This window comes from Salmo salar, chromosome 08 (genome assembly GCF_965601325.2).
Source record: "Salmo salar chromosome 08, fSalSal1, whole genome shotgun sequence".
Lineage (NCBI taxonomy): Eukaryota > Metazoa > Chordata > Actinopteri > Salmoniformes > Salmonidae > Salmo > Salmo salar.
The window spans coordinates 35,085,001-35,112,002 of record NC_138298.1 but is presented as its reverse complement, the minus strand read 5'-3'; the positions used below and the strand labels follow the sequence as shown (position 1 = coordinate 35,112,002).

The 27,002-nt window shown below is 42.0% G+C and overlaps 1 protein-coding gene across 1 annotated transcript in view; it reads right to left on the bottom strand.

Annotated features, from left to right (window-relative positions):
- pcdh7a (protocadherin 7a) overlaps window positions 1-27,002 on the bottom strand; it is a 93,310-nt gene that overhangs the window by 6,228 nt on the left and 60,080 nt on the right. The window contains exon 5 of the mRNA XM_082978610.1: window positions 5,476-5,677. Within this exon, the coding sequence (XP_082834736.1) occupies window positions 5,476-5,677 (202 nt within the window). The remainder of the gene's footprint in view (window positions 1-5,475; window positions 5,678-27,002) is intronic.

The window sequence follows — 27,002 nt, the reverse complement described above, 5'->3', positions numbered from 1 at the left end:
GTGTGTTGTTCTACAGGTGTGTGTGTTGTTCTATATGTGTGTTGTTCTACAGGTGTGTGTGTTGTTCTATAGGTGTGTTGTTCTATAGGTGTGTTGTTCTACAGGTGTGTGTTGTTCTATAGGTGTGTTGTTCTATAGGTGTGTTGTTCTACAGGTGTGTTGTTCTATAGGTGTGTTGTTCTACAGGTGTGTGTGTTGTTCTACAGGTGTGTGTGTTGTTCTATAGGTGTGTTGTTCTATAGGTGTGTTGTTCTACAGGTGTGTGTGTTGTTCTACAGGTGTGTTGTTCTATAGGTGTGTTGTTCTATAGGTGTGTTGTTCTATAGGTGTGTTGTTCTACAGGTGTGTGTGTTGTTCTATAGGTGTGTTGTTCTATAGGTGTGTTGTTCTACAGGTGTGTGTGTTGTTCTATAGGTGTGTTGTTCTATAGGTGTGTTGTTCTATAGGTGTGATGTTCTATAGGTGTGATGTTCTATAGGTGTGTTGTTCTACAGGTGTGTTTGTTGTTCTATAGGTGTGTGTGCTGTTCTATAGGTGTGTTTGTTGTTCTATAGGTGTGTGTGCTGTTCTATAGGTGTGTTTGTTGTTCTATAAGTGTGTTGTTCTATAGATGTGTGTGTTGTTCTATAGGTGAGAGTGTGTTCTATATGTGTGTTGTTCTATAGGTGTGTTGTTCTATAGGTGTGTTGTTCTATAGGTGTGTTGTTCTATAGGTGTGTTCTACAGGTGTGTGTGTTGTTCTATAGATGTGTGTGTTGTTCTATAGATGTGTGTGTTGTTCTATAGGTGTGTGTGCTGTTCTATAGGTGTGTGTTTTTCTATAGGTGTGTGTTTTTCTATAGGTGTGATGTTCTATAGGTGTGCTGTTCTATAGGTGTGTTGTTCTATAGGTGTGTTGTTCTATAGGTGTGTTGTTCTATAGGTGTGTTGTTCTATAGGTGTGTTGTTCTATAGGTGTGTTTGTTGTTCTATAGGTGTGTTGTTCTACAGGTGTGATGTTCCATAGGTGTGTGTGTTGTTCTATATGTCTGTGTGTTTTGTTCAATAGGTGTGTGTGTTGTTCTGTAGGTGTGTTGTTCTGCAGGTGTGTGTGTGTTGTTCTATAGGTGTGTGTGTTGTTCTATATGTGTGTGTTGTTCTATAGGTGCATTTGTTGTTCTATAGATGTGTTGTTCTATAGGTGTGTTGTTCTATTGCTGTGTGTATTGTTCTATAGGTGTGTTGTTCTATAGGTGTGTTGTTATATAGGTGTGTTGTTCTATAGGTGTGTTGTTCTATAGGTGTGTGTGTGTTGTTCTATAGGTGTTTGTGTTGTTCTATAGGTGTTTGTGTTGTTCTATAGGTGTGTGTGTGTTGTTCTATAGGTGTGTTGTTCTATAGGTGTGTTGTTCTATAGGTGTGTTGTTCTATAGGTGTGTGTGTGTTGTTCTACAGGTGTGTTGTTCCATAGGTGTGTTGTTCCATAGGTGTGTGTGTGTTGTTCTACAGGTGTGTTGTTCCATAGGTGTGTTGTTCCATAGGTGTGTGTGTGTTGTTCTACAGGTGTGTTGTTCTATAGGTGTGTTGTTCTACAGGTGTGTTGTTCCATAGGTGTGTTGTTCCATAGGTGTGTGTGTGTTGTTCTATAGGTGTGTTGTTCTATAGGTGTGTGTGTGTTGTTCTATAGGTGTGTTGTTCTATAGGTGTGTGTGTGTTGTTCCATAGGTGTGTGTGTGTTGTTCTATAGGTGTTTGTGTGTTGTTCTATAGGTGTGTGTGTTGTTCTATAGGTGTTTGTGTTGTTCTATAGGTGTGTTGTTCTATAGGTGTGTTGTTCTATAGGTGTGTTGTTCTATAGGTGTGTTGTTCTACAGGTGTGTGTGTTGTTCTATAGATGTGTGTGTTGTTCTATAGGTGTGTGTGCTGTTCTATAGGTGTGTGTTTTTCTATAGGTGTGATGTTCTATAGGTGTGTGTGCTGTTCTATAGGTGTGTTGTTCTATAGGTGTGTTGTTCTATAGGTGTGTTGTTCTATAGGTGTGTTGTTCTATAGGTGTGTTGTTCTATAGGTGTGCTGTCCTATAGGTGTGTTTGTTGTTCTATAGGTGTGTTGTTCTACAGGTGTGATGTTCCATAGGTGTGTGTGTTGTTCTATATGTCTGTGTGTTTTGTTCAATAGGTGTGTGTGTTGTTCTGTAGGTGTGTTGTTCTGCAGGTGTGTGTGTGTTGTTCTATAGGTGTGTGTGTTGTTCTATATGTGTGTGTTGTTCTATAGGTGCATTTGTTGTTCTATAGATGTGTTGTTCTATAGGTGTGTTGTTCTATAGGTGTGTTGTTATATAGGTGTGTTGTTCTATAGGTGTGTTGTTCTATAGGTGTGTTGTTCTATAGGTGTGTTGTTCTATAGGTGTGTTGTTCTATAGGTGTGTGTGTGTTGTTCTATAGGTGTGTTGTTCCATAGGTGTTTGTGTTGTTCTATAGGTGTGTGTGTGTTGTTCTATAGGTGTGTTGTTCTATAGGTGTGTTGTTATATAGGTGTGTTGTTCTATAGGTGTGTTGTTCTATAGGTGTGTGTGTGTTGTTCTATAGGTGTGTTGTTCTATAGGTGTTTGTGTTGTTCTATAGGTGTTTGTGTTGTTCTATAGGTGTTTGTGTTGTTCTATAGGTGTGTGTGTGTTGTTCTATAGGTGTGTTGTTCTATAGGTGTGTTGTTCTATAGGTGTGTGTGTGTTGTTCTACAGGTGTGTTGTTCCATAGGTGTGTTGTTCCATAGGTGTGTTGTTCTATAGGTGTGTGTGTGTTGTTCTACAGGTGTGTTGTTCCATAGGTGTGTTGTTCTATAGGTGTGTGTGTGTTGTTCTACAGGTGTGTGTGTTGTTCTATAGGTGTGTTGTTCTACAGGTGTGTTGTTCTATAGGTGTGTTGTTCCATAGGTGTGTGTGTGTTGTTCTATAGGTGTGTTGTTCTATAGGTGTGTGTGTGTTGTTCTATAGGTGTGTTGTTCTATAGGTGTGTGTGTGTTGTTCCATAGGTGTGTGTGTGTTGTTCTATAGGTGTTTGTGTGTTGTTCTATAGGTGTTTGTGTTGTTCTATAGGTGTTTGTGTTGTTCTACAGGTGTGTTGTTCCATAGGTGTGTGTGTGTTGTTCCATAGGTGTGTGTGTGTTGTTCTATAGGTGTTTGTGTGTTGTTCTATAGGTGTTTGTGTTGTTCTATAGGTGTGTGTTCTATAGGTGTGTGTGTTGTTCTATAGGTGTGTTGTTCTATAGGTGTGTTGTTCTATAGGTGTGTTGTTATATAGGTGTGTTGTTCTATAGGTGTGTTGTTCCATAGGTGTGTGTGTGTTGTTCTATAGGTGTTTGTGTTGTTCTATAGGTGTGTGTGTTGTTCTATAGGTGTTTGTGTTGTTCTATAGGTGTGTGTGTGTTGTTCTATAGGTGTTTGTGTTGTTCTATAGGTGTTTGTGTTGTTCTATAGGTGTGTGTTCTATAGGTGTGTGTGTTGTTCTATAGGTGTGTTGTTCTATAGGTGTGTTGTTATATAGGTGTGTTGTTCTATAGGTGTGTTGTTCCATAGGTGTGTGTGTGTTGTTCTATAGGTGTTTGTGTTGTTCTATAGGTGTGTGTGTTGTTCTATAGGTGTTTGTGTTGTTCTATAGGTGTTTGTGTTGTTCTATAGGTGTTTGTGTTGTTCTATAGGTCTGTGTTCTATAGGTGTGTGTGTTGTTATATCGCTGTTTGATTTTTCTATGAGCAGTATTATGTTTGTGCATTCTGTGTAGGAGTGTGTGAGTCTGCGTGTCATGTCCTGACCCTAGTAAGATGTAATTTTCTAATGTAGAGTAGGTCAGGGCGTGACAGGGGGTGTTTTGTCTATGTTTTCTATTTCTATGTTTAAGTTCTAGTTTTTCTATTTCTATTTTGGGATTTTTGGGTTGATCTCCAATTGGAGGCAGCTGGTCCTCATTGTCTCTAACTGGAGATCATATTTCAGTAGGGGTTTTTCTTCCTGGGTTTTGTGGGTTATTATATTTTGAGTAGTGTTTGTTTCTCTCTGCGTCACGGGTTTTTTTTGTTGTCATATTCAGTTATTTATGCATTGCAAAGTTACAGATTAAATAAAATGTGGAACTACAACCACGCTGCACTTTGGTCTGCTCCTTTAGACAACTGTGACAGAATAACCCACCATCAAATGACCAAGCAGCGTGGGCAGGAGGACTGGATTAAGCAGCGTGCCCGGGAGGAGATGGCATCCTGGTTGCTGGAGGAGATGGAGGAAAGGATAGACTGGACTTGGGAGCAGGTATTGGAGAGATACAACAGCCTGCCGGGGAAGCAGGTGGAGGCACGATACCAATGGCGAGGCAAGTGTGAGAATTTTTTTTTTGGGGGGGGCACACGGGGAGATTGGCAGAGTCAGGTTGGAGACCTGAGCCAACTCCCCGTGCTTACTGTGGGGGGCGAGTGATCGAGCAAGCACCATGTTATACTGAGATACGCACTGTGTCGCCAGTGCGCAGCTACAGCCCGGTGCGCTCGGTGCAAGCTCCTCACAGGTGCCGTGCTAGAGTTGGCATTCAGCCAGGAAGGAGTATGCCTGCTCAGCGTTCCTGGTCTCTGGTCCGTCTTCTCGGCCCAGGTTATCCTGCGCCAGCTCTACGCACGGTACCCCCAGTTTGCCAACACAAACCCGTGCGACCTGTCACAACGCCTCGCGCTTGTCGGGCTACGGGGGGTATCCAGCCAGGACGGGTTGTGCCAGCCATAAGCTCCAGATCTCCAGTGCACCTCCACGACCCAGTATACCCTGTGCCTGCTCTGCGCACCTGGCCTCCGGCGACGCTCTCCAGTCCGGAGCCTCCAGCAACGTTCCCTAGTCCAGAACTCCCAGCGACGTTCCCTAGTCCGGTGAGACCTATTCGAGCTCCACGAAGGAAGCCTCCAGCAACGTTCTATGGTCCGAAGCCTGTAGAGATGATCCATGGCAAGAAGCCTGTAGGGATGATCCATGGCAAGAAGCCTGTGGGGTTGATCCATGGCCCGGAGCCTGTAGAGATGATCCATGGCGCGAAGCCTTCAGTGATGATCCATGGCGCAGAACCTGTAGGGATGATCCATGGCACGGAGCCTGCAATGACGGTCCACAGTTCGGACCCTGCAATGACGGTCCACAGTTCACACCCTCCTGAGACGGTCACGGTCCGGAACCTCCTGAGACGGTCTACAGTCCGGAACCTCCTGACACGGCCTACAGTCAGGAACCTCCTGAGACGGCCTCCCTACCCTCCCTTTTGTTTTGTTATGTTGTTATGTTGTTATGTTGCATTCGGAGTCTGCACCTTTGGGGGGGGGGGGGGGGGGGGTACTGTCACGTCCTGACCCTAGTAAGATGTCATTTTCTATAGCCGTGACACTGCGTTTGAGTACACACAGTATCTCTGTGTGTGAGTGTTTGTGTGTGTGTGTCTCAGGTGTGTGTGTGTTCCCTCTCCCTCACCGTTCTCCACATGTTCCTCCTCTCCTACACTTCCCTCAGGTGTGGTCCTCTCGTACCCCTCCTCAGGGAGAGACAGCGCCCCCACACGGGGTCCAGATGAACCCTTACTGCTGGGGGTCTCAGAGTCCTCTGCAGCGCTGTCATAGCAACCACCGTCCTGAGGCCCCGGGACCACAGAGAACGTCACCCTCCGCAGGGTAGCCTGGACGGAGAAAGAGAGGGGGAAGAGAGAGGGAGGGGGAGGTAGAGAGGTCTGTTAGAATGGGAGTATACATCTGGGATTAGGTCATTAAAACATCAGATTAGAGAAAATACAACAGTCACTTCAGCTGGTCACTGAGAAAAGAGGGGAGAGAGAGAGAGAGATAGAGGGAGAGAGGGATAGAGAGAAACAGAGAGAGGAAGAGAGAGGGAGAGGAAGAAAGAGAGGGGAATAGAGAGAGAGACTGTGAGAGAGACAGAGAGAGAAAGAGGGAGATAGAAAGAGAGAGAAAGAGGGAGTGTAGGTTAAATACCACACTTTGAACTGGCAACAAGAAACACACACACAGCACAGCAGACACACACACACACACACACACACACACACACACACACACACACACACACACACACACACACACACACACACACACACACACACACACACACACACACACACACACAACTTTGTTCTTCCTTGAGAAGAGTGTATCTAATTCCACAGAGTGAGAATAGAACCATTGAAACCCTGAAGGGGTCATTCTGGAACAGGAAACCTATTTCTACATTACCCTCTATCTCTGCTCACACACTGCTAGCTCTGTGGAAAATTACTACCGGACAAATTAGCTGCCCATTAAATTCCCTCTTCAATTTTTACAACAGAGAGATAGCAGGGAGAGAAAACGAGAGAGAGAAAAAAGAAAGAGAGAGAGAAAGCGAGAGAACTGAAGTAATGCTAACAGATTACAGATCGGTAAAAACTCAGAAAACTCAGAAAGATGATGGACAAGACGGATGAATTACATCCATTCCCAGATGATCACTGCAGGAAACATTCAGTCCAATCAACATGAGAGGAAAGGAGATGAGACCTCCCTCCCTCCCTGCCTTCCTCTGTCCCTCCATCCATCCATCCCTCACTCCCTGCCTCCATCCCTCCCTCCATCCATCCCTCTCTCCCTACCTACCTACCTCCCTTCCTTCCTACCTCCCTCCCTTCCTTCCTTCCTTCCTACCTCCCTCCCTCCCTCCCTCCCTCCCTCCCTCCCTCCCTTCCTTCCTTCCTTCCTTCCTCCCTCCCTCCATCCCTCCCTCCATCCATCCCTCTCTCCCTACCTACCTACCTACCTCCCTTCCTTCCTTCCTTCCTTCCTTCCTTCCTTCCTTCCTTCCTTCCTCCCTCCCTCCCTCCCTCCCTCCCTCCCTCCCTCCCTCCCTCCCTCCCTCCCTCCCTCCCAGCCTCCCTCCCTCCCTCCCTCCATCTCTGGCAGCCTCCCTCCCTCCCTCCCTCCCTCCCTCCCTCCCTCCCTCCCTCCCTCCCTCCCTCCCTCCCTCCCTCCCTCCCTCCCTCCATCCCTCCATCTCTGGCAGCCTCCCTCCCTCCCTCCCTCCATCTCTGGCAGCCTCCCTCCCTCCCTGCCTCCCTCCCTCCCTCCATCTCTGGCAGCCTCCCTCCCTCCCTCCCTCCCTCCCTCCCTCCCTCCCTCCCTCCCTCCCTCCCTCCCTCCCTCCCTCCCTCCATCCCTCCATCTCTGGCAGCCTCCCTCCCTCCCTCCCTCCATCTCTGGCAGCCTCCCTCCCTCCCTCCCTCCCTCCCTCCCTCCCTCCCTCCCTCCCTCCCTCCCTCCCTCCCTCCCTCCCTCCCTCCCTCCCTCCCTCCCTCCCTCCCTCTCTCCCTCCCTCCCTCCCTCTCTGGCAGCCTCCCTCCCTCCCTCCATCTCTGGCAGCCTCCCTCCCTCCCTCCATCTCTGGCAGCCTCCCTCCCTCCCTCCCTCCATCTCTGGCAGCCTCCCTCCCTCCCTCCATCTGGCAGCCTCCCTCCCTCCCTCCATCTCTGGCAGCCTCCCTCCCTCCCTCCCTCCCTCCCTCCCTCCCTCCCTCCCTCCCTCCCTCCCTCCCTCCCTCCTCCCTCCCTCCCTGTCATTGCAGGAAGAAGCTGCAGGTCAAACATGTTTCTTATTAGGTTGAAGTTCAAACTACAGAACATGAGCTAATGTCAAATCACACACACTAATTATATTCCCTTTTCTTATCCTCCCTCCTGTCTCACGCTGTCCCTCTCTGTCCCTCTCTGTCCCTCTCTGTCCCTCCTGTCCCCTCTGTCCCTCCTGTCTCACGCTGTCCCTCTCTGTCCCTCTCTGTCCCTCTCTGTCCCTCTCTGTCCCTCTCTGTCCCTCCTGTCAGTCTCTGTCCCTCTCTGTCCCCTCTCTGTCTCTCTCTGTCCCTCTCTGTCCCTCTCTGTCCCTCCTGTCTCACGCTGTCCCTCTCTGTCCCTCTCTGTCCCTCTGCTCGTCCCTCCTGTCCCTCTCTGTCCCTCTCTGTCCCTCTCTGTCCCTCTCTGACCCTCTCTGTCCCTCTCTGTCCCTCTCTGTCAGTCTGGTTTATGATGTAGAGATTGATGTTGTGTCCTTGACTTCGCATGACTCCCTCTGCTTTCTCCAGCTCTATCCCTCATTCCCAATCATTCCATTCCCCCATCTCCCTCTACTCTCTCCCTCTCTCTTTCAAATCAGTCCATGTTACTAACAACATATCAGTCCATATGCTACCTACTAATATATCAGTCCATGTTACTACTAACACATCAGTCCATGTTACTACTAACATATCAGTCCATGTTACTACTAACATAGCAGTCCATCTTACTACTAACATATCAGTCCATGTGTTACTACTAACACATCAGTCCATGTTACTACTAACCCATCAGTCCATGTTACTACTAACACATCAGTCCATGTTACTACTAACACATCAGTCCATGTTACTACTAACACATCAGTCCATGTTACTACTAACACATCAGTCCATGTGTTACTACTAACACATCAGTCCATGTTACTACTAACATATCAGTCCATGTTACTACTAACATATCAGTCCATGTTACTACTAACACATCAGTCCATGTTACTACTAACATATCAGTCCATGTTACTACTAACATATCAGTCCATGTGTTACTTCTAACATATCAGTCCATGTTACTACTAACATATCAGTCCATGTTACTACTAACATATCAGTCCATGTGGTACTACTAATATATCAGTCCATGTTACTACTAACATATCAGTCCATGTTTCTACTAACACATCAGTCCATGTGTTACCTACTAACATATCAGTCCATGTTACTACTAACATATCAGTCCATGTTACTACTAACATATCAGTCCATGTTACTACTAACATATCAGTCCATGTTACTACTAACATATCAGTCCATGTTACTACTAACATATCAGTCCATGTGTTACCTACTAACATAGCAGTCCATGTGCTACCTACTAACATATCAGTCCATGTGCTACTTACTAACATATCAGTCCATGTTACTACTAACATATCAGTCCATGTTACTACTAACACATCAGTCCATGTGTTACTTCTAACATATCAGTCCATGTTACTACTAACATATCAGTCCATGTTACTACTAACATATCAGTCCATGTGGTACTACTAATATATCAGTCCATGTTACTACTAACATATCAGTCCATGTTACTACTAACACATCAGTCCATGTGTTACTACTAACACATCAGTCCATGTTACTACTAACATATCAGTCCATGTTACTACTAACATATCAGTCCATGTTACTACTAACACATCAGTCCATGTTACTACTAACATATCAGTCCATGTTACTACTAACATATCAGTCCATGTGTTACTTCTAACATATCAGTCCATGTTACTACTAACATATCAGTCCATGTTACTACTAACATATCAGTCCATGTGGTACTACTAATATATCAGTCCATGTTACTACTAACATATCAGTCCATGTTTCTACTAACACATCAGTCCATGTGTTACCTACTAACATATCAGTCCATGTTACTACTAACATATCAGTCCATGTTACTACTAACATATCAGTCCATGTTACTACTAACATATCAGTCCATGTTACTACTAACATATCAGTCCATGTTACTACTAACACATCAGTCCATGTTACTACTAACATATCAGTCCATGTTACTACTAACATATCAGTCCATGTGTTACTTCTAACATATCAGTCCATGTTACTACTAACATATCAGTCCATGTTACTACTAACATATCAGTCCATGTGGTACTACTAATATATCAGTCCATGTTACTACTAACATATCAGTCCATGTTTCTACTAACACATCAGTCCATGTGTTACCTACTAACATATCAGTCCATGTTACTACTAACATATCAGTCCATGTTACTACTAACATATCAGTCCATGTTACTACTAACATATCAGTCCATGTTACTACTAACATATCAGTCCATGTTACTACTAACATATCAGTCCATGTGTTACCTACTAACATAGCAGTCCATGTGCTACCTACTAACATATCAGTCCATGTGCTACTTACTAACATATCAGTCCATGTTACTACTAAAATATCAGTCCATGTTACTACTAACATATCAGTCCATGTTACTAACAACATATCAGTCCATGTTACTAACAACATATCAGTCCATGTTACTAACAACATATCAGTCCATGTGTTACCTACTAACATATCAGTCCATGTTACTACTAACATATCAGTTGATGTTACTACTAACATATCAGTCCATGTTACTACTAACATATCAGTCCATGTTACTAACAACATATCAGTCCATGTTACTAACAACATATCAGTCCATGTTACTAACAACATATCAGTCCATGTTACTACTAACATATCAGTCCATGTGTTACCTACTAACATATCAGTCCATGTTACTACTAACATATCAGCCCATGTTACTACTAACATATCAGTCCATGTTACTACTAACACATCAGTCCATGTTACTACTAACACATCAGTCCATGTTACTACTAACACATCAGTCCATGTGTTACTACTAACACATCAGTCCATGTTACTACTAACATATCAGTCCATGTTACTACTAACATATCAGTCCATGTTACTACTAACACATCAGTCCATGTTACTACTAACATATCAGTCCATGTTACTACTAACATATCAGTCCATGTGTTACTTCTAACATATCAGTCCATGTTACTACTAACATATCAGTCCATGTTACTACTAACATATCAGTCCATGTGGTACTACTAATATATCAGTCCATGTTACTACTAACATATCAGTCCATGTTTCTACTAACACATCAGTCCATGTGTTACCTACTAACATATCAGTCCATGTTACTACTAACATATCAGTCCATGTTACTACTAACATATCAGTCCATGTTACTACTAACATATCAGTCCATGTTACTACTAACATATCAGTCCATGTTACTACTAACATATCAGTCCATGTGTTACCTACTAACATAGCAGTCCATGTGCTACCTACTAACATATCAGTCCATGTGCTACTTACTAACATATCAGTCCATGTTACTACTAACATATCAGTCCATGTTACTACTAACACATCAGTCCATGTGTTACTTCTAACATATCAGTCCATGTTACTACTAACATATCAGTCCATGTTACTACTAACATATCAGTCCATGTGGTACTACTAATATATCAGTCCATGTTACTACTAACATATCAGTCCATGTTACTACTAACACATCAGTCCATGTGTTACTACTAACACATCAGTCCATGTTACTACTAACATATCAGTCCATGTTACTACTAACATATCAGTCCATGTTACTACTAACACATCAGTCCATGTTACTACTAACATATCAGTCCATGTTACTACTAACATATCAGTCCATGTGTTACTTCTAACATATCAGTCCATGTTACTACTAACATATCAGTCCATGTTACTACTAACATATCAGTCCATGTGGTACTACTAATATATCAGTCCATGTTACTACTAACATATCAGTCCATGTTTCTACTAACACATCAGTCCATGTGTTACCTACTAACATATCAGTCCATGTTACTACTAACATATCAGTCCATGTTACTACTAACATATCAGTCCATGTTACTACTAACATATCAGTCCATGTTACTACTAACATATCAGTCCATGTTACTACTAACATATCAGTCCATGTGTTACCTACTAACATAGCAGTCCATGTGCTACCTACTAACATATCAGTCCATGTGCTACTTACTAACATATCAGTCCATGTTACTACTAACATATCAGTCCATGTTACTACTAACACATCAGTCCATGTTACTACTAACATATCAGTCCATGTTACTACTAACATATCAGTCCATGTGTTACTTCTAACATATCAGTCCATGTTACTACTAACATATCAGTCCATGTTACTACTAACATATCAGTCCATGTGGTACTACTAATATATCAGTCCATGTTACTACTAACATATCAGTCCATGTTTCTACTAACACATCAGTCCATGTGTTACCTACTAACATATCAGTCCATGTTACTACTAACATATCAGTCCATGTTACTACTAACATATCAGTCCATGTTACTACTAACATATCAGTCCATGTTACTACTAACATATCAGTCCATGTTACTACTAACATATCAGTCCATGTGTTACCTACTAACATAGCAGTCCATGTGCTACCTACTAACATATCAGTCCATGTGCTACTTACTAACATATCAGTCCATGTTACTACTAAAATATCAGTCCATGTTACTACTAACATATCAGTCCATGTTACTAACAACATATCAGTCCATGTTACTAACAACATATCAGTCCATGTTACTAACAACATATCAGTCCATGTGTTACCTACTAACATATCAGTCCATGTTACTACTAACATATCAGTTGATGTTACTACTAACATATCAGTCCATGTTACTACTAACATATCAGTCCATGTTACTAACAACATATCAGTCCATGTTACTAACAACATATCAGTCCATGTTACTAACAACATATCAGTCCATGTTACTACTAACATATCAGTCCATGTGTTACCTACTAACATATCAGTCCATGTTACTACTAACATATCAGCCCATGTTACTACTAACATATCAGTCCATGTTACTACTAACATATCAGTCCATGTTACTACTAACATATCAGCCCATGTTACTACTAACATATCAGCCCATGTTACTACTAACATATCAGTCCATGTGTTACCTACTAACATATCAGTCCATGTTACTACTAACATATCAGTCCATGTTACTACTAACATATCAGTCCATGTTACTAACAACATATCAGTCCATGTTACTACTAACATATCAGTCCATGTTACTACTAATATATCAGTCCATGTTACTACTAACATATCAGTCCATGTTACTACTAACATATCAGTCCATGTTACTAACAACATATCAGTCCATGTGTTACCTACTAACATATCAGTCCATGTTACTACTAACACATCAGTCCATGTTACTACTAACATATCAGTCCATGTTACTACTAACACATCAGTCCATGTTACTACTAACATATCAGTCCATGTTACTACAAACATATCAGTCCATGTTACTACTAATATATCAGTCCATGTTACTACTAACATATCAGTCCATGTTACTACTAACATATCAGTCCATGTTACTAACAACATATCAGTCCATGTGTTACTACTAACATATCAGTCCATGTTACTACTAACACATTAGTCCATGTTACTACTAACATATCAGTCCATGTGTTACTACTAACATATCAGTCCATGTTACTACTAACATATCAGTCCATGTTACTACTAATATATCAGTCCATGTTACTACTAACATATCAGTCCATGTGCTACCTACTAACATATCAGTCCATGTGCTACCTACTAACATATCAGTCCATGTTACTACTAATATATCAGTCCATGTTACTACTAACATATAAGTCCATGTTACTACTAACATATCAGTCCATGTGCTACCTACTAACATATCAGTCCATGTTACTACTAACATATCAGTCCATGTTACTACTAACATATCAGTCCATGTGTTACTACTAACATATCAGTCCATGTTTCTACTAACACATTAGTCCATGTTACTACTAACATATCAGTCCATGTGTTACTACTAACATATCAGTCCATGTTACTACTAACATATCAGTCCATGTTACTACTAATATATCAGTCCATGTTACTACTAACATATCAGTCCATGTTACTACTAACATATCAGTCCATGTTACTAACAACATATCAGTCCATGTGTTACCTACTAACATATCAGTCCATGTTACTACTAACACATCAGTCCATGTTACTACTAACATATCAGTCCATGTGTTACTACTAACACATCAGTCCATGTTACTACTAACATATCAGTCCATGTTACTACAAACATATCAGTCCATGTTACTACTAATATATCAGTCCATGTTACTACTAACATATCAGTCCATGTTACTACTAACATATCAGTCCATGTTACTAACAACATATCAGTCCATGTGTTACTACTAACATATCAGTCCATGTTACTACTAACACATTAGTCCATGTTACTACTAACATATCAGTCCATGTGTTACTACTAACATATCAGTCCATGTTACTACTAACATATCAGTCCATGTTACTACTAATATATCAGTCCATGTTACTACTAACATATCAGTCCATGTGCTACCTACTAACATATCAGTCCATGTGCTACCTACTAACATATCAGTCCATGTTACTACTAATATATCAGTCCATGTTACTACTAACATATCAGTCCATGTTACTACTAACATATCAGTCCATGTTACTACTAACATATCAGTCCATGTTACTACTAACATATCAGTCCATGTGTTACCTACTAACATAGCAGTCCATGTGCTACCTACTAACATATCAGTCCATGTGCTACTTACTAACATATCAGTCCATGTTACTACTAAAATATCAGTCCATGTTACTACTAACATATCAGTCCATGTTACTAACAACATATCAGTCCATGTTACTAACAACATATCAGTCCATGTTACTAACAACATATCAGTCCATGTGTTACCTACTAACATATCAGTCCATGTTACTACTAACATATCAGTTGATGTTACTACTAACATATCAGTCCATGTTACTACTAACATATCAGTCCATGTTACTAACAACATATCAGTCCATGTTACTAACAACATATCAGTCCATGTTACTAACAACATATCAGTCCATGTTACTACTAACATATCAGTCCATGTGTTACCTACTAACATATCAGTCCATGTTACTACTAACATATCAGCCCATGTTACTACTAACATATCAGTCCATGTTACTACTAACATATCAGTCCATGTTACTACTAACATATCAGCCCATGTTACTACTAACATATCAGCCCATGTTACTACTAACATATCAGTCCATGTGTTACCTACTAACATATCAGTCCATGTTACTACTAACATATCAGTCCATGTTACTACTAACATATCAGTCCATGTTACTAACAACATATCAGTCCATGTTACTACTAACATATCAGTCCATGTTACTACTAATATATCAGTCCATGTTACTACTAACATATCAGTCCATGTTACTACTAACATATCAGTCCATGTTACTAACAACATATCAGTCCATGTGTTACCTACTAACATATCAGTCCATGTTACTACTAACACATCAGTCCATGTTACTACTAACATATCAGTCCATGTTACTACTAACACATCAGTCCATGTTACTACTAACATATCAGTCCATGTTACTACAAACATATCAGTCCATGTTACTACTAATATATCAGTCCATGTTACTACTAACATATCAGTCCATGTTACTACTAACATATCAGTCCATGTTACTAACAACATATCAGTCCATGTGTTACTACTAACATATCAGTCCATGTTACTACTAACACATTAGTCCATGTTACTACTAACATATCAGTCCATGTGTTACTACTAACATATCAGTCCATGTTACTACTAACATATCAGTCCATGTTACTACTAATATATCAGTCCATGTTACTACTAACATATCAGTCCATGTGCTACCTACTAACATATCAGTCCATGTGCTACCTACTAACATATCAGTCCATGTTACTACTAATATATCAGTCCATGTTACTACTAACATATAAGTCCATGTTACTACTAACATATCAGTCCATGTGCTACCTACTAACATATCAGTCCATGTTACTACTAACATATCAGTCCATGTTACTACTAACATATCAGTCCATGTGTTACTACTAACATATCAGTCCATGTTTCTACTAACACATTAGTCCATGTTACTACTAACATATCAGTCCATGTGTTACTACTAACATATCAGTCCATGTTACTACTAACATATCAGTCCATGTTACTACTAATATATCAGTCCATGTTACTACTAACATATCAGTCCATGTTACTACTAACATATCAGTCCATGTTACTAACAACATATCAGTCCATGTGTTACCTACTAACATATCAGTCCATGTTACTACTAACACATCAGTCCATGTTACTACTAACATATCAGTCCATGTGTTACTACTAACACATCAGTCCATGTTACTACTAACATATCAGTCCATGTTACTACAAACATATCAGTCCATGTTACTACTAATATATCAGTCCATGTTACTACTAACATATCAGTCCATGTTACTACTAACATATCAGTCCATGTTACTAACAACATATCAGTCCATGTGTTACTACTAACATATCAGTCCATGTTACTACTAACACATTAGTCCATGTTACTACTAACATATCAGTCCATGTGTTACTACTAACATATCAGTCCATGTTACTACTAACATATCAGTCCATGTTACTACTAATATATCAGTCCATGTTACTACTAACATATCAGTCCATGTGCTACCTACTAACATATCAGTCCATGTGCTACCTACTAACATATCAGTCCATGTTACTACTAATATATCAGTCCATGTTACTACTAACATATAAGTCCATGTTACTACTAACATATCAGTCCATGTGCTACCTACTAACATATCAGTCCATGTTACTACTAACATATCAGTCCATGTTACTACTAACATATCAGTCCATGTGTTACCTACTAACATATCAGTCCATGTTACTACTAACATATCAGTCCATGTTACTACTAACATATCAGTCCATGTTACTACTAACATATCAGTCCATGTGTTACTACTAACATATCAGTCCATGTTTCTACTAACACATTAGTCCATGTTACTACTAACATATCAGTCCATGTGTTACTACTAACATATCAGTCCATGTTAGTACTAACATATCAGTCCATGTTACTACTAACCCATCAGTCCATGTTACTACTAATATATCAGTCCATGTGCTACCTACTAACATATCAGTCCATCTGTTACTAATAAGATATCAGTCCATGTTACTACTAACATATCAGTGTGTGTATGTGTGTGTGTGTCTGACAATTTGTGTGTGTGTGTGTGTGTGTGAGTGTGTGCGTGCATATGTGTGTGCTTGTGTGTGTGTGATTGTGCATGTGTGTGTGTGCTTTTGTGTGTTTGTGTGTGTGTGTCTATGTGTATGTGTGTGTGTGTGTGATTGTGCATGTGTGTGTGTGTGTGGGGTGTGTGTGTGTGTGTGTGTATGTGAGCTCAGTAATCAAAGTAATTAGATTGTAAACATTGTCTCTTCAAAGAGAATGAACTAGGCCTGGTTAATTAAGACTCTCTCTCCTCCTTACATGAGTCTGCATATTCAACACACACACACAGACACAGATGTGTGTGGATGAGTGGGTCCTTGAAGAGCGAGCAGATTTCAGTGTGTATGTATGTGTGTGTGTATGTATGTGTTTGTGTGTGTGTATGTATGTGTGTGTGTATGTATGTGTTTGTGTGTGTATATGTGTGTGTGTATGTTATTTCCTCGCTACATATTAATCAAAGAGGATGTCTCTTATGCATAAACCACAACTACAAATATCTAGTGGAGAAACAGATTTAAAGCTGCAGGACTGCACACACACACACACACACACACACACACACACACACACACACACACACACACACACACACACACACACACACACACACACACACACACACACGAAACACACACACACACACCCAGACACACAATATCAGTGTTAGATTTATATACAGTACCAGTCAAAAGTTTTAGAACACCTACTCATTCAAGTGTTTTTCCTTATATTGTTATTTTCTACATTGTAGAATAATAGTGAAGACATCAAAACTATGAAATAACACATATGGAATCATGTAGTAACCAAAAAAAGATGACAGCTTTGCACACTCTTGGCATTCTCTCAACCAGCTTCATGAGATAGTCACCTGGAATTCTTTTCAATGTACAGGTGTGCCTTGTTAAAAGTTAATTTGCGGAATTTATTTTCTTCTTAATGCGTTTGAGGCAATCAGTTGTGTTGTGACAAGGTAGGGGGGGTATACAGAAGATAGCCCTATTTGGTAAAAGACCAAGTCCATATTTTGGCAAAAACAGCTCAAATCAGCAAAGAGAAATGACAGTCCATCATTACTTTAAGACATGAAGGTCAGTCAACTCTGAAAATTTCAAGAACTTTGAAAGGTTCTTCAAGTGCAGTCGCAAAAACCATCAAGCGCTATGATGAAATTGGCTCTTATGAAGACCGCCACAGGAAAGGAGAGGATAAGTTCATTAGAGATACCAGCCTCAGAAATTGCAGCCCAAATAAATGCTTCACAGAGTTCAAGTAACAGACACATTTCAACATCAAATGTTCAGAGGAGACTGCGTGAATCAGGCCTTCATGGCCGAATTGCTGCAAAGAAACCAATAGGAAGAAGGGACTTGTTTGGGCAAAAAAACACAAGCAATGGACATTAGACCGGTGGAAATCCGTCCTTTGATCTGGTAAGTCCAAATTTCAGATTTTGGGTTGCAACCGCCGTATCTTTGTGAGAAGCGGTGTGGGTGAACGGCTGATCTCTGCATGTGTATTTCCCACCGTGAAGCATGGAGGAGGAGGTGTGATGGTGTGGGGGTGCTTGGGTGGTGAGACTGTCTGTCATTTATTTAGAATTCAAGGCACACTTAACCAGCATGGCTACCACATCATTATGCAGTGATACACCATCCCATCTGTATTGAGCTTAGTGGGGACTATCATTTGTTTTTCAACAGGACAATGACCCAACCCACCCCCAGGCTGTGTAAGGGCTATTTGACCAAGAAGGAGTGTGATGGAGTGCTGCATCAGATGACCAGTAGTGTATCTATAGTTAAACTGCAGTGAGAAAATATAAGATACTCCAAACGTTAAGGGTTAAGGTTTGGGACAGGGTTGAAACATTACGGTAAAGAACTCATTCTGAATGGGTACGGTAACAGTTAAGGTTTGGGACAGGGTTAAAACTAAAGAATAAAGCACAGGTCTGCATAGAGTGTGAGTGAACACACAGACCTATAGTCCTGACTAGTATGTATACTGAGTGAACAGACCTATAGTCCTGACTAGTATGTATGCTAAGTGAACAGACATATAGTCCTGACTAGTATGTATGCTGAGTGAACAGACATATAGTCCTGACTAGTATGTATGCTGAGTGAACAGACCTATAGTCCTGACTAGTATGTATGCTGAGTGAACAGACATATAGTCCTGACTAGTATGTATGCTGAGTGAACAGACAGACATATAGTCCTGACTAGTATGTATGCTGAGTGAACAGACAGACATATAGTCCTGACTAGTATGTATGCTGAGTGAACATACCTATAGTCCTGACTAGTATGTATACTGAGTGAACAGACCTATAGTCCTGACTAGTATGTATGCTAAGTGAACAGACATATAGTCCTGACTAGTATGTATGCTGAGTGAACAGACATATAGTCCTGACTAGTATGTATGCTGAGTGAACAGACCTATAGTCCTGACTAGTATGTATGCTGAGTGAACAGACATATAGTCCTGACTAGTATGTATGCTGAGTGAACAGACAGACATATAGTCCTGACTAGTATGTATGCTGAGTGAACAGACAGACATATAGTCCTGACTAGTATGTATGCTGAGTGAACATACCTATAGTCCTGACTAGTATGTATGCTGAGTGAACAGACAGACATATAGTCCTGATTAGTATGTATGCTGAGTGAACAGACATATAGTCCTGACTAGTATGTATGCTGAGTGAACATACCTATAGTCCTGACTAGTATGTATGCTGAGTGAACAGACATATATATAGTCCTGACTAGTATGTATGCTGAGTGAACATACCTATAGTCCTGACTAGTATGTATGCTGAGTGAACAGACATATATATAGTCCTGACTAGTATGTATGCTGAGTGAACAGACCTATAGTCCTGACTAGTATGTATGCTGAGTGAACATACCTATAGTCCTGACTAGTATGTATGCTGAGTGGATGTTGTAGTATATGACCTCTGCAGTAAAGCAGTCTGTACTACACTCCACTCTCCTCTTGGTTTTTCCTCTCTTACAGACCCCCTCTTTTTTTCTCTATCACTCCTGTTCCTCCCTTCCCTGTCTCTCTCTCTTTTTCTCTCATCCTCCCGTCCCCCACAAGTTTTCAATCCCTTTTTCTCTTGTTCTTGCGATCACCTCTTTCACTACTCTCAAGTTCTTTCTAATCCTCTCTGTCTCTCTCTCTCCCCCTCTCTGTCCCCCTCTGTCCCTCTCTCTGTCCCTCTCTCTGTGCCTCTCTCGCTCTCTCTCTCTCTCTCTCTCTCTCTCTCACTCTCTCTCACTCTCTCACTCTCTCACTCTCTCTCACTCCCCACTAGCAGGTGATGTTGAGAGTGCTCAGAAGTATCTGACTATCAGGACAGTCTGTGAGAGGAATAATAAACACTATGCAGCACTGCAGTGTGAGAGAGAGACAGAGAGAGAGAGCGACAGAGAGAGACAGAGAGATAGAGACAGAGAGAGAGAGAGAGAGACAGAGAGAGAGAGACAGAGAGAGAGAGAGACAGAGAGAGAGAGCGACAGAGAGAGAGAGCGACAGAGAGAGACAGAGAGATAGAGACAGAGAGAGAGAGAGAGAGAGAGAGACAGAGAGAGACAGAGAGAGAGAGAGAGAGACAGAGAGAGAGAGACAGAGAGAGAGAGAGACAGAGAGAGAGAGCGACAGAGAGAGACAGAGAGATAGAGACAGAGAGAGAGAGAGAGAGAGAGAGACAGAGAGAGACAGAGACAGAGAGACAGAGAGAGACAGAGAGAGACAGAGAGATAGACAGAGAGAGATAGACAGAGAGAGAGAGACAGAGAGAGAGAGACAGACAGAGAGACAGAGAGACAGAGAGAGAGACAGAGAGAGAGAGAGAGAGAGACAGAGAGAGAGACAGAGAGAGAGAGACAGAGAGAGAGAGACAGACAGAGAGACAGAGAGACAGAGAGAGAGACAGAGAGAGCGAGAGAGAGAGACAGAGAGAGAGAGAGAGAGAGAGAGTGAGAGAGAGAGAGAGCGAGAGACAGAGAGAGAGAGAGAGAGAGAGAGAGAGCGAGAGAGAGAGAGAGAGAGAGAGAGAGAGACAGGGGAAAAAGATAATGACATGATAAGAGGGGAGAAAGTGGAGGTGAAAAGATGACAGATGGAAAGTGTGAATAAATGAATAAAGAAATGGAGAATGACAGAAAGAAAGTGAACAATCAAGAGAGAATGAATGAATGAATGAATGAATGAATGAATGAATGAATGAATGAATGAATGAGAGAAATACATAAATATTGGACTCATGAAGGACACAACCTCTCCCCAACACACACACACACACACACACCTTGAGTTCTACATAGCACCACTCCATTGACAGAGAGAGCAGAGAGAAAGAGAGAGGGAGAAAGAGATGGAGAGAGAGATGGAAAGAGAGAGAGAAAGAGGGAGAGTCCAAACGGCATCATATTCCCTATCTAGTGCACCACTTTGACATGAGACGTTTACAGACAGAGAGCTCCTGTGTTGTAGGGTACCAGCAGCAGGAAAACTAACTGCAGCAGCTCTATGTCATCTGATCATTCTGATGCAGTGTGTTCAGTCAGTCCCTGTTCCTACAGTACACACTACTAATACTACTGCTGCTGCTACTGTCCTCCTGTAGACAACACAGGAACTGCAGGACTAATTAACTACTAATACTACTGCTGCTGCTACTGTCCTCCTGTAGACAACACAGGAACTGCAGGACTAATTAACTACTAATACTATTGCTGCTGCTACTGTCCTCCTGTAGACAACACAGGAACTGCAGGACTAATTAACTACTAATACTACTGCTGCTGCTAAACTGTCCTCCTGTAGACAACACAGGAACTGCAGGACTAATTAACTACTAATACTACTGCTGCTGCTACTGTCCTCCTGTAGACAACACAGGAACTGCAGGACTAATTAACTACTAATACTACTGCTGCTGCTACTGTCCTCCTGTAGACAACACAGGAACTGCAGGACTAATTAACTACTAATACTACTGCTGCTGCTACTGTCCTCCTGTAGACAACACATGAACTGCAGGACTAATTAACTACTAATACTACTGCTGCTGCTAAACTGTCCTCCTGTAGACAACACAGGAACTGCAGGACTAATTAACTACTAATACTACTGCTGCTGCTACTGTCCTCCTGTAGACAACACAGGAACTGCAGGACTAATTAACTACTAATACTACTGCTGCTGCTACTGCAGTATAAACTGTCCTCCTGTAGACAACACAGGAACTGCAGGACTAATTAACTACTAATACTACTGCTGCTGCTACTGTCCTCCTGTAGACAACACAGGAACTGCAGGACTAATTAACTACTAATACTACTGCTGCTGCTAAACTGTCCTCCTGTAGACAACACAGGAACTGCAGGACTAATTAACTACTAATACTACTGCTGCTGCTACTGTCCTCCTGTAGACAACACAGGAACTGCAGGACTAATTAACTACTAATACTACTGCTGCTGCTAAACTGTCCTCCTGTAGACAACACAGGAACTGCAGGACTAATTAACTACTAATACTACTGCTGCTGCTACTGTCCTCCTGTAGACAACACAGGAACTGCAGGACTAATTAACTACTAATACTACTGTTGCTGCTAAACTGTCCTCCTGTAGACAACACAGGAACTGCAGGACTAATTAACTACTAATACTACTGCTGCTGCTACTGTCCTCCTGTAGACAACACATGAACTGCAGGACTAATTAACTACTAATACTACTGCTGCTGCTAAACTGTCCTCCTGTAGACAACACAGGAACTGCAGGACTAATTAACTACTAATACTACTGCTGCTGCTAAACTGTCCTCCTGTAGACAACACAGGAACTGCAGGACTAATTAACTACTAATACTACTGCTGCTGCTACTGCAGTATAAACTGTCCTCCTGTAGACAACACAGGAACTGCAGGACTAATTACTACTAATACTACTGCTGCTGCTACTACTGCAGTATAAATACTGTCCTCCTGTAGACAACACAGGAATTGCAGGACAAAATAACAACTTTTCTGATGTTGGTACTGCAGTATAAACTGTCCTCCTGTAGACAACACAGGAACTGCAGGACAAAATAACTACTGATTCTGATGTTGGTACTGTGCCACTGATTGTGTGTGTGTGTGTGTGTGAGAGAATGCTGCATTGCTGATCTCATTCATATTGACAAGCAACATCATTATCATTTAGCTATGCAGAACACACACACACACACACACACCCACACACACACACACACACACTTAAACCCCCCCCCCCCCCCCCCCCCACACACACACACACCGGCACTCTAAGCTCTTCCTTTCTCCCATCTGTACATTGTACGCCTGCAGTCACACAATCAACACAATCACAGCAGATCACTGTATTCACAAACTGAGAAAAGAGTCTATGAATCATCAAACACTCTCTTTGTGTGGTTATGATGTCTAGCTATAGAGGGAAACAAAAGAGGATGGATGGATGGAGGGAGGGAGGGACGGACGGCGGGACGGAGGGATGGATGGAGGGATCAACAGACGGACGGATGGGGGAGGGAGGGATCAACATGCGGACGGATGGAGGGATAGATGGATGGAGGGATGGATGGAGGGATAGATGGATGGAGGGACGGACGGCGGGACGGCAGGACGGAGGGATGGATAGATGGACGGAGGGTTGGAGGGATAGAGGGATCAAATAAGTAAAGAAAAACGACAGTCCATCATTACTTTAAGACATGAAGGTCAGTCAATCCAGAAAACGTCAAGAACTTTTAAAGTTTGTCCAAATGAAGTCGCAAAAACCACCAAGCGCTATGATGAAACTGGCTGTCATGAGGACCGCCACAGGACAGTAAGACCCAGAATTACCTCTGCTGCAGAGGATAAGTTCATTAGAGTTACCAGCCTCAGAAATTGCAGCCTAAATAAATGCTTCACAGAGTTAAAGTAACAGACACATCTCAACATCAAATGTTCAGAGGAGACTGCGTGAATCAGGCCTTTATGGTTGAATTGCTGCAAAGAAACAACTGCTAAAGGACACCAATAAGAAGAAGAGACTTACTTGGCCCAAGAAACAGGACCAATGGACATCAGACCAGTGGAAATCTGGCCAAATTTGAGATGTTTGGTTCCAAAAGCCATGTTTTGGTGAGACGCAGAGTAGGTGAACGGATGATCTTCGCATGTGTGGTTCCCACCGTGAAGCATGGAGGAGGAGGTGTGATGGTGGTTTTCTGGTGTGACTGTCAGTGATTTATTTAGAATTCAAGGCACACTTAACCATCATGGCTACCACATCATTATGCAGCGATACGCCATCCCATCAGGTTTGTGCTTAGTGGGACTATAATTTGTTATTCAACAGGACAATGACCCAGGGCTATTTGACCAAGAAGGAGAGTGATGGAGTACAGCATCAGATGAACTGGCCTCCACAATCACCCTACCTCAACCCAATTGATATGGTTTGGGATGAGTTGGACCACAGAGTGAAGCAAAAGCAGCCAACAAGTGCTCAGCATACGTGGGAACTCCTTCAAGACTTTTGGAAAAGCATTCCAGGTGAAGCTGGTTGAGAGAATGCCAAGAGTGTGCAAAGCTGTCATCAAGACAAAGGGTGGCTACTTTGAAGAATCTCAAATGTAAAATATATTTGGATTTGTTTAACACTTTTTTTGGTTAGTAAATGATTCCATATGTGTTATTTCATAGTGAAGACATCAAAACTATTATTCTAAACTGTAGTAAATAGTAAAAATAAAGAAAAGCCCTTGAATGAGTAAGTGTGACTTTTGACTGGTGCTGTATGTGAATTGTGTCTCTGTATCTGACCATCAGTGTGTGTATCTCCCTTTCTTTAACTATCTCTCTCTATTGTCCTTTATATACTGGCCCCTGGCAACAGACCAGCTATTGTCTCTTAATACTGGTGACTCTCTTAATGGACAATGGGAGAAGACTGGGCACAGTCTGGTACCTATTAGTCTCAGATACACTCACACACACACACACACACACACAGACACACAGACACACACACACACAGATCCAACACGTACATATGCACACAAACTGGTGTGAGTGAAAATAAACCCCCACACACACGACTGTATAATGAACTGAGTTGAAAGGCAGCAGACATATGCAAGCTGGCTCTCACAGTAGGGTATATTGTGTAGGCACCAGCCTGTTAGTGACTCTCACAGTAGAGTATATTGTGTAGGTACCAGCCTGTCAGTGACTTTCACAGTAGGGTATATTGTGAAGGTACCAGCCTGTTAGTGACTCTCACAGTAGGGTATATTGTGAAGGAACCAGCCTGTTAGTGACTCTCACAGTAAGGTATATTGTGTAGGAACAAGCCTGTTAGTGACTCTCACAGTAGGGTATATTGTGTAGGAACCAGCCTGTTAGTGACTCTCACAGTAGGGTATATTATGTAGGTACCAGCCTGTTAGTGACTCTCACAGTAGGGTATATTGTGAAGGTACCAGCCTGTTAGTCACTCTCACAGTAGGGTATATTGTGAAGGAACCAGCCTGTTAGTGACTCTCACAGTAGGGTATATTGTGTAGGAAAGAGCCTGTTAGTGACTCTCACAGTAGGGTAAATTGTGTAGGAACCAGCCTGTTAGTGACTCTCACAGTAGGGTATATTGTGAAGGTACCAGCCTGTTAGTCACTCTCACAGTAGGGTATATTGTGAAGGCACCAGCCTGTTAGTGACTCTCACAGTAGGGTATATTGTGAAGGTACCAGCCTGTTTGTCACTCTCACAGTAGGGTATATTGTGTAGGAACCAGCCTGTTAGTGACTCTCACAGTAGGGTATATTGTGAAGGTACCAGCCTGTTAGTGACTCTTACAGTAGGGTATATTGTGAAGGAACCAGCCTGTTAGTGACTCTCACAGTAAGGTATATTGTGTAGGAACAAGCCTGTTAGTGACTCTCACAGTAGGGTTTATTGTGTAGGAACAAGCCTGTTAGTGACTCTCACAGTAGGGTATATTGTGAAGGATCCAGCCTGTTAGTGATTCTCACAGTAGGGTACATTGTGTAGGAAAGAGCCTGTTAGTGACTCTCACAGTAGGGTAAAATGTGTAGGAACCAGCCTGTTAGTAACTCTCACAGTAGGGTATATTGTGAAGGTACCAGCCCGTTAGTCACTCTCACAGTAGAGTATATTGTGAAGCTACCAGCCTGTTAGTGACTCACAGTAGGGTATATTGTGTAGAACCAGCCTGTTAGTGACTCTCACATTAGGGTATATTGTGAAGGATCCAGCCTGTTAGTGACTCTCACAGTAGGGTACATTGTGTAGGAAAGAGCCTGTTAGTGGCTCTCACAGTAGGGTATATTGTGAAGGTACCAGCCTGTTAGTGACTCTCACAGTAGGGCATATTGTGTAGGTAACAGCCTGTTAGTGACTCTCACAGTAGGGTATATTGTGAAGGAACCAGCCTGTTAGTGACTCTCACAGTAGGGTACATTGTGTAGGAAAGAGCCTGTTAGTGACTCTCACAGTAGGGTAAATTGTGTGGGAACCAGCCTGTTAGTGACTCTCACAGTAGGGTATATTGTGAAGATACCAGCCTGTTAGTCACTCTCACAGTAGGGTATATTGTGAAGGCACCAGCCTGTTAGTGACTCTCACAGTAGGTATATTGTGAAGGTACCAGCCTGTTAGTGACTCACAGTAGGGTATATTGTGTAGGAACCAGCCTGTTAGTGACTCTCACAGTAGGGTATATTGTGAAGGTACCACCTGTTATTAACTCTCACAGTAGGGTATTTTGTGAAGGTACCAACCTGTTAGTGACTCTCACAGTAGGGTATATTGTGTAGGAACAAGCCTGTTAGTGACTCTCACAGTAGTGTTTATTGTGTAGGAACCAGCCTGTTAGTGACTCTCACAGTAGGGTATATTGTGAAGGAACCAGCCTGTTAGTCACTCTCACAGT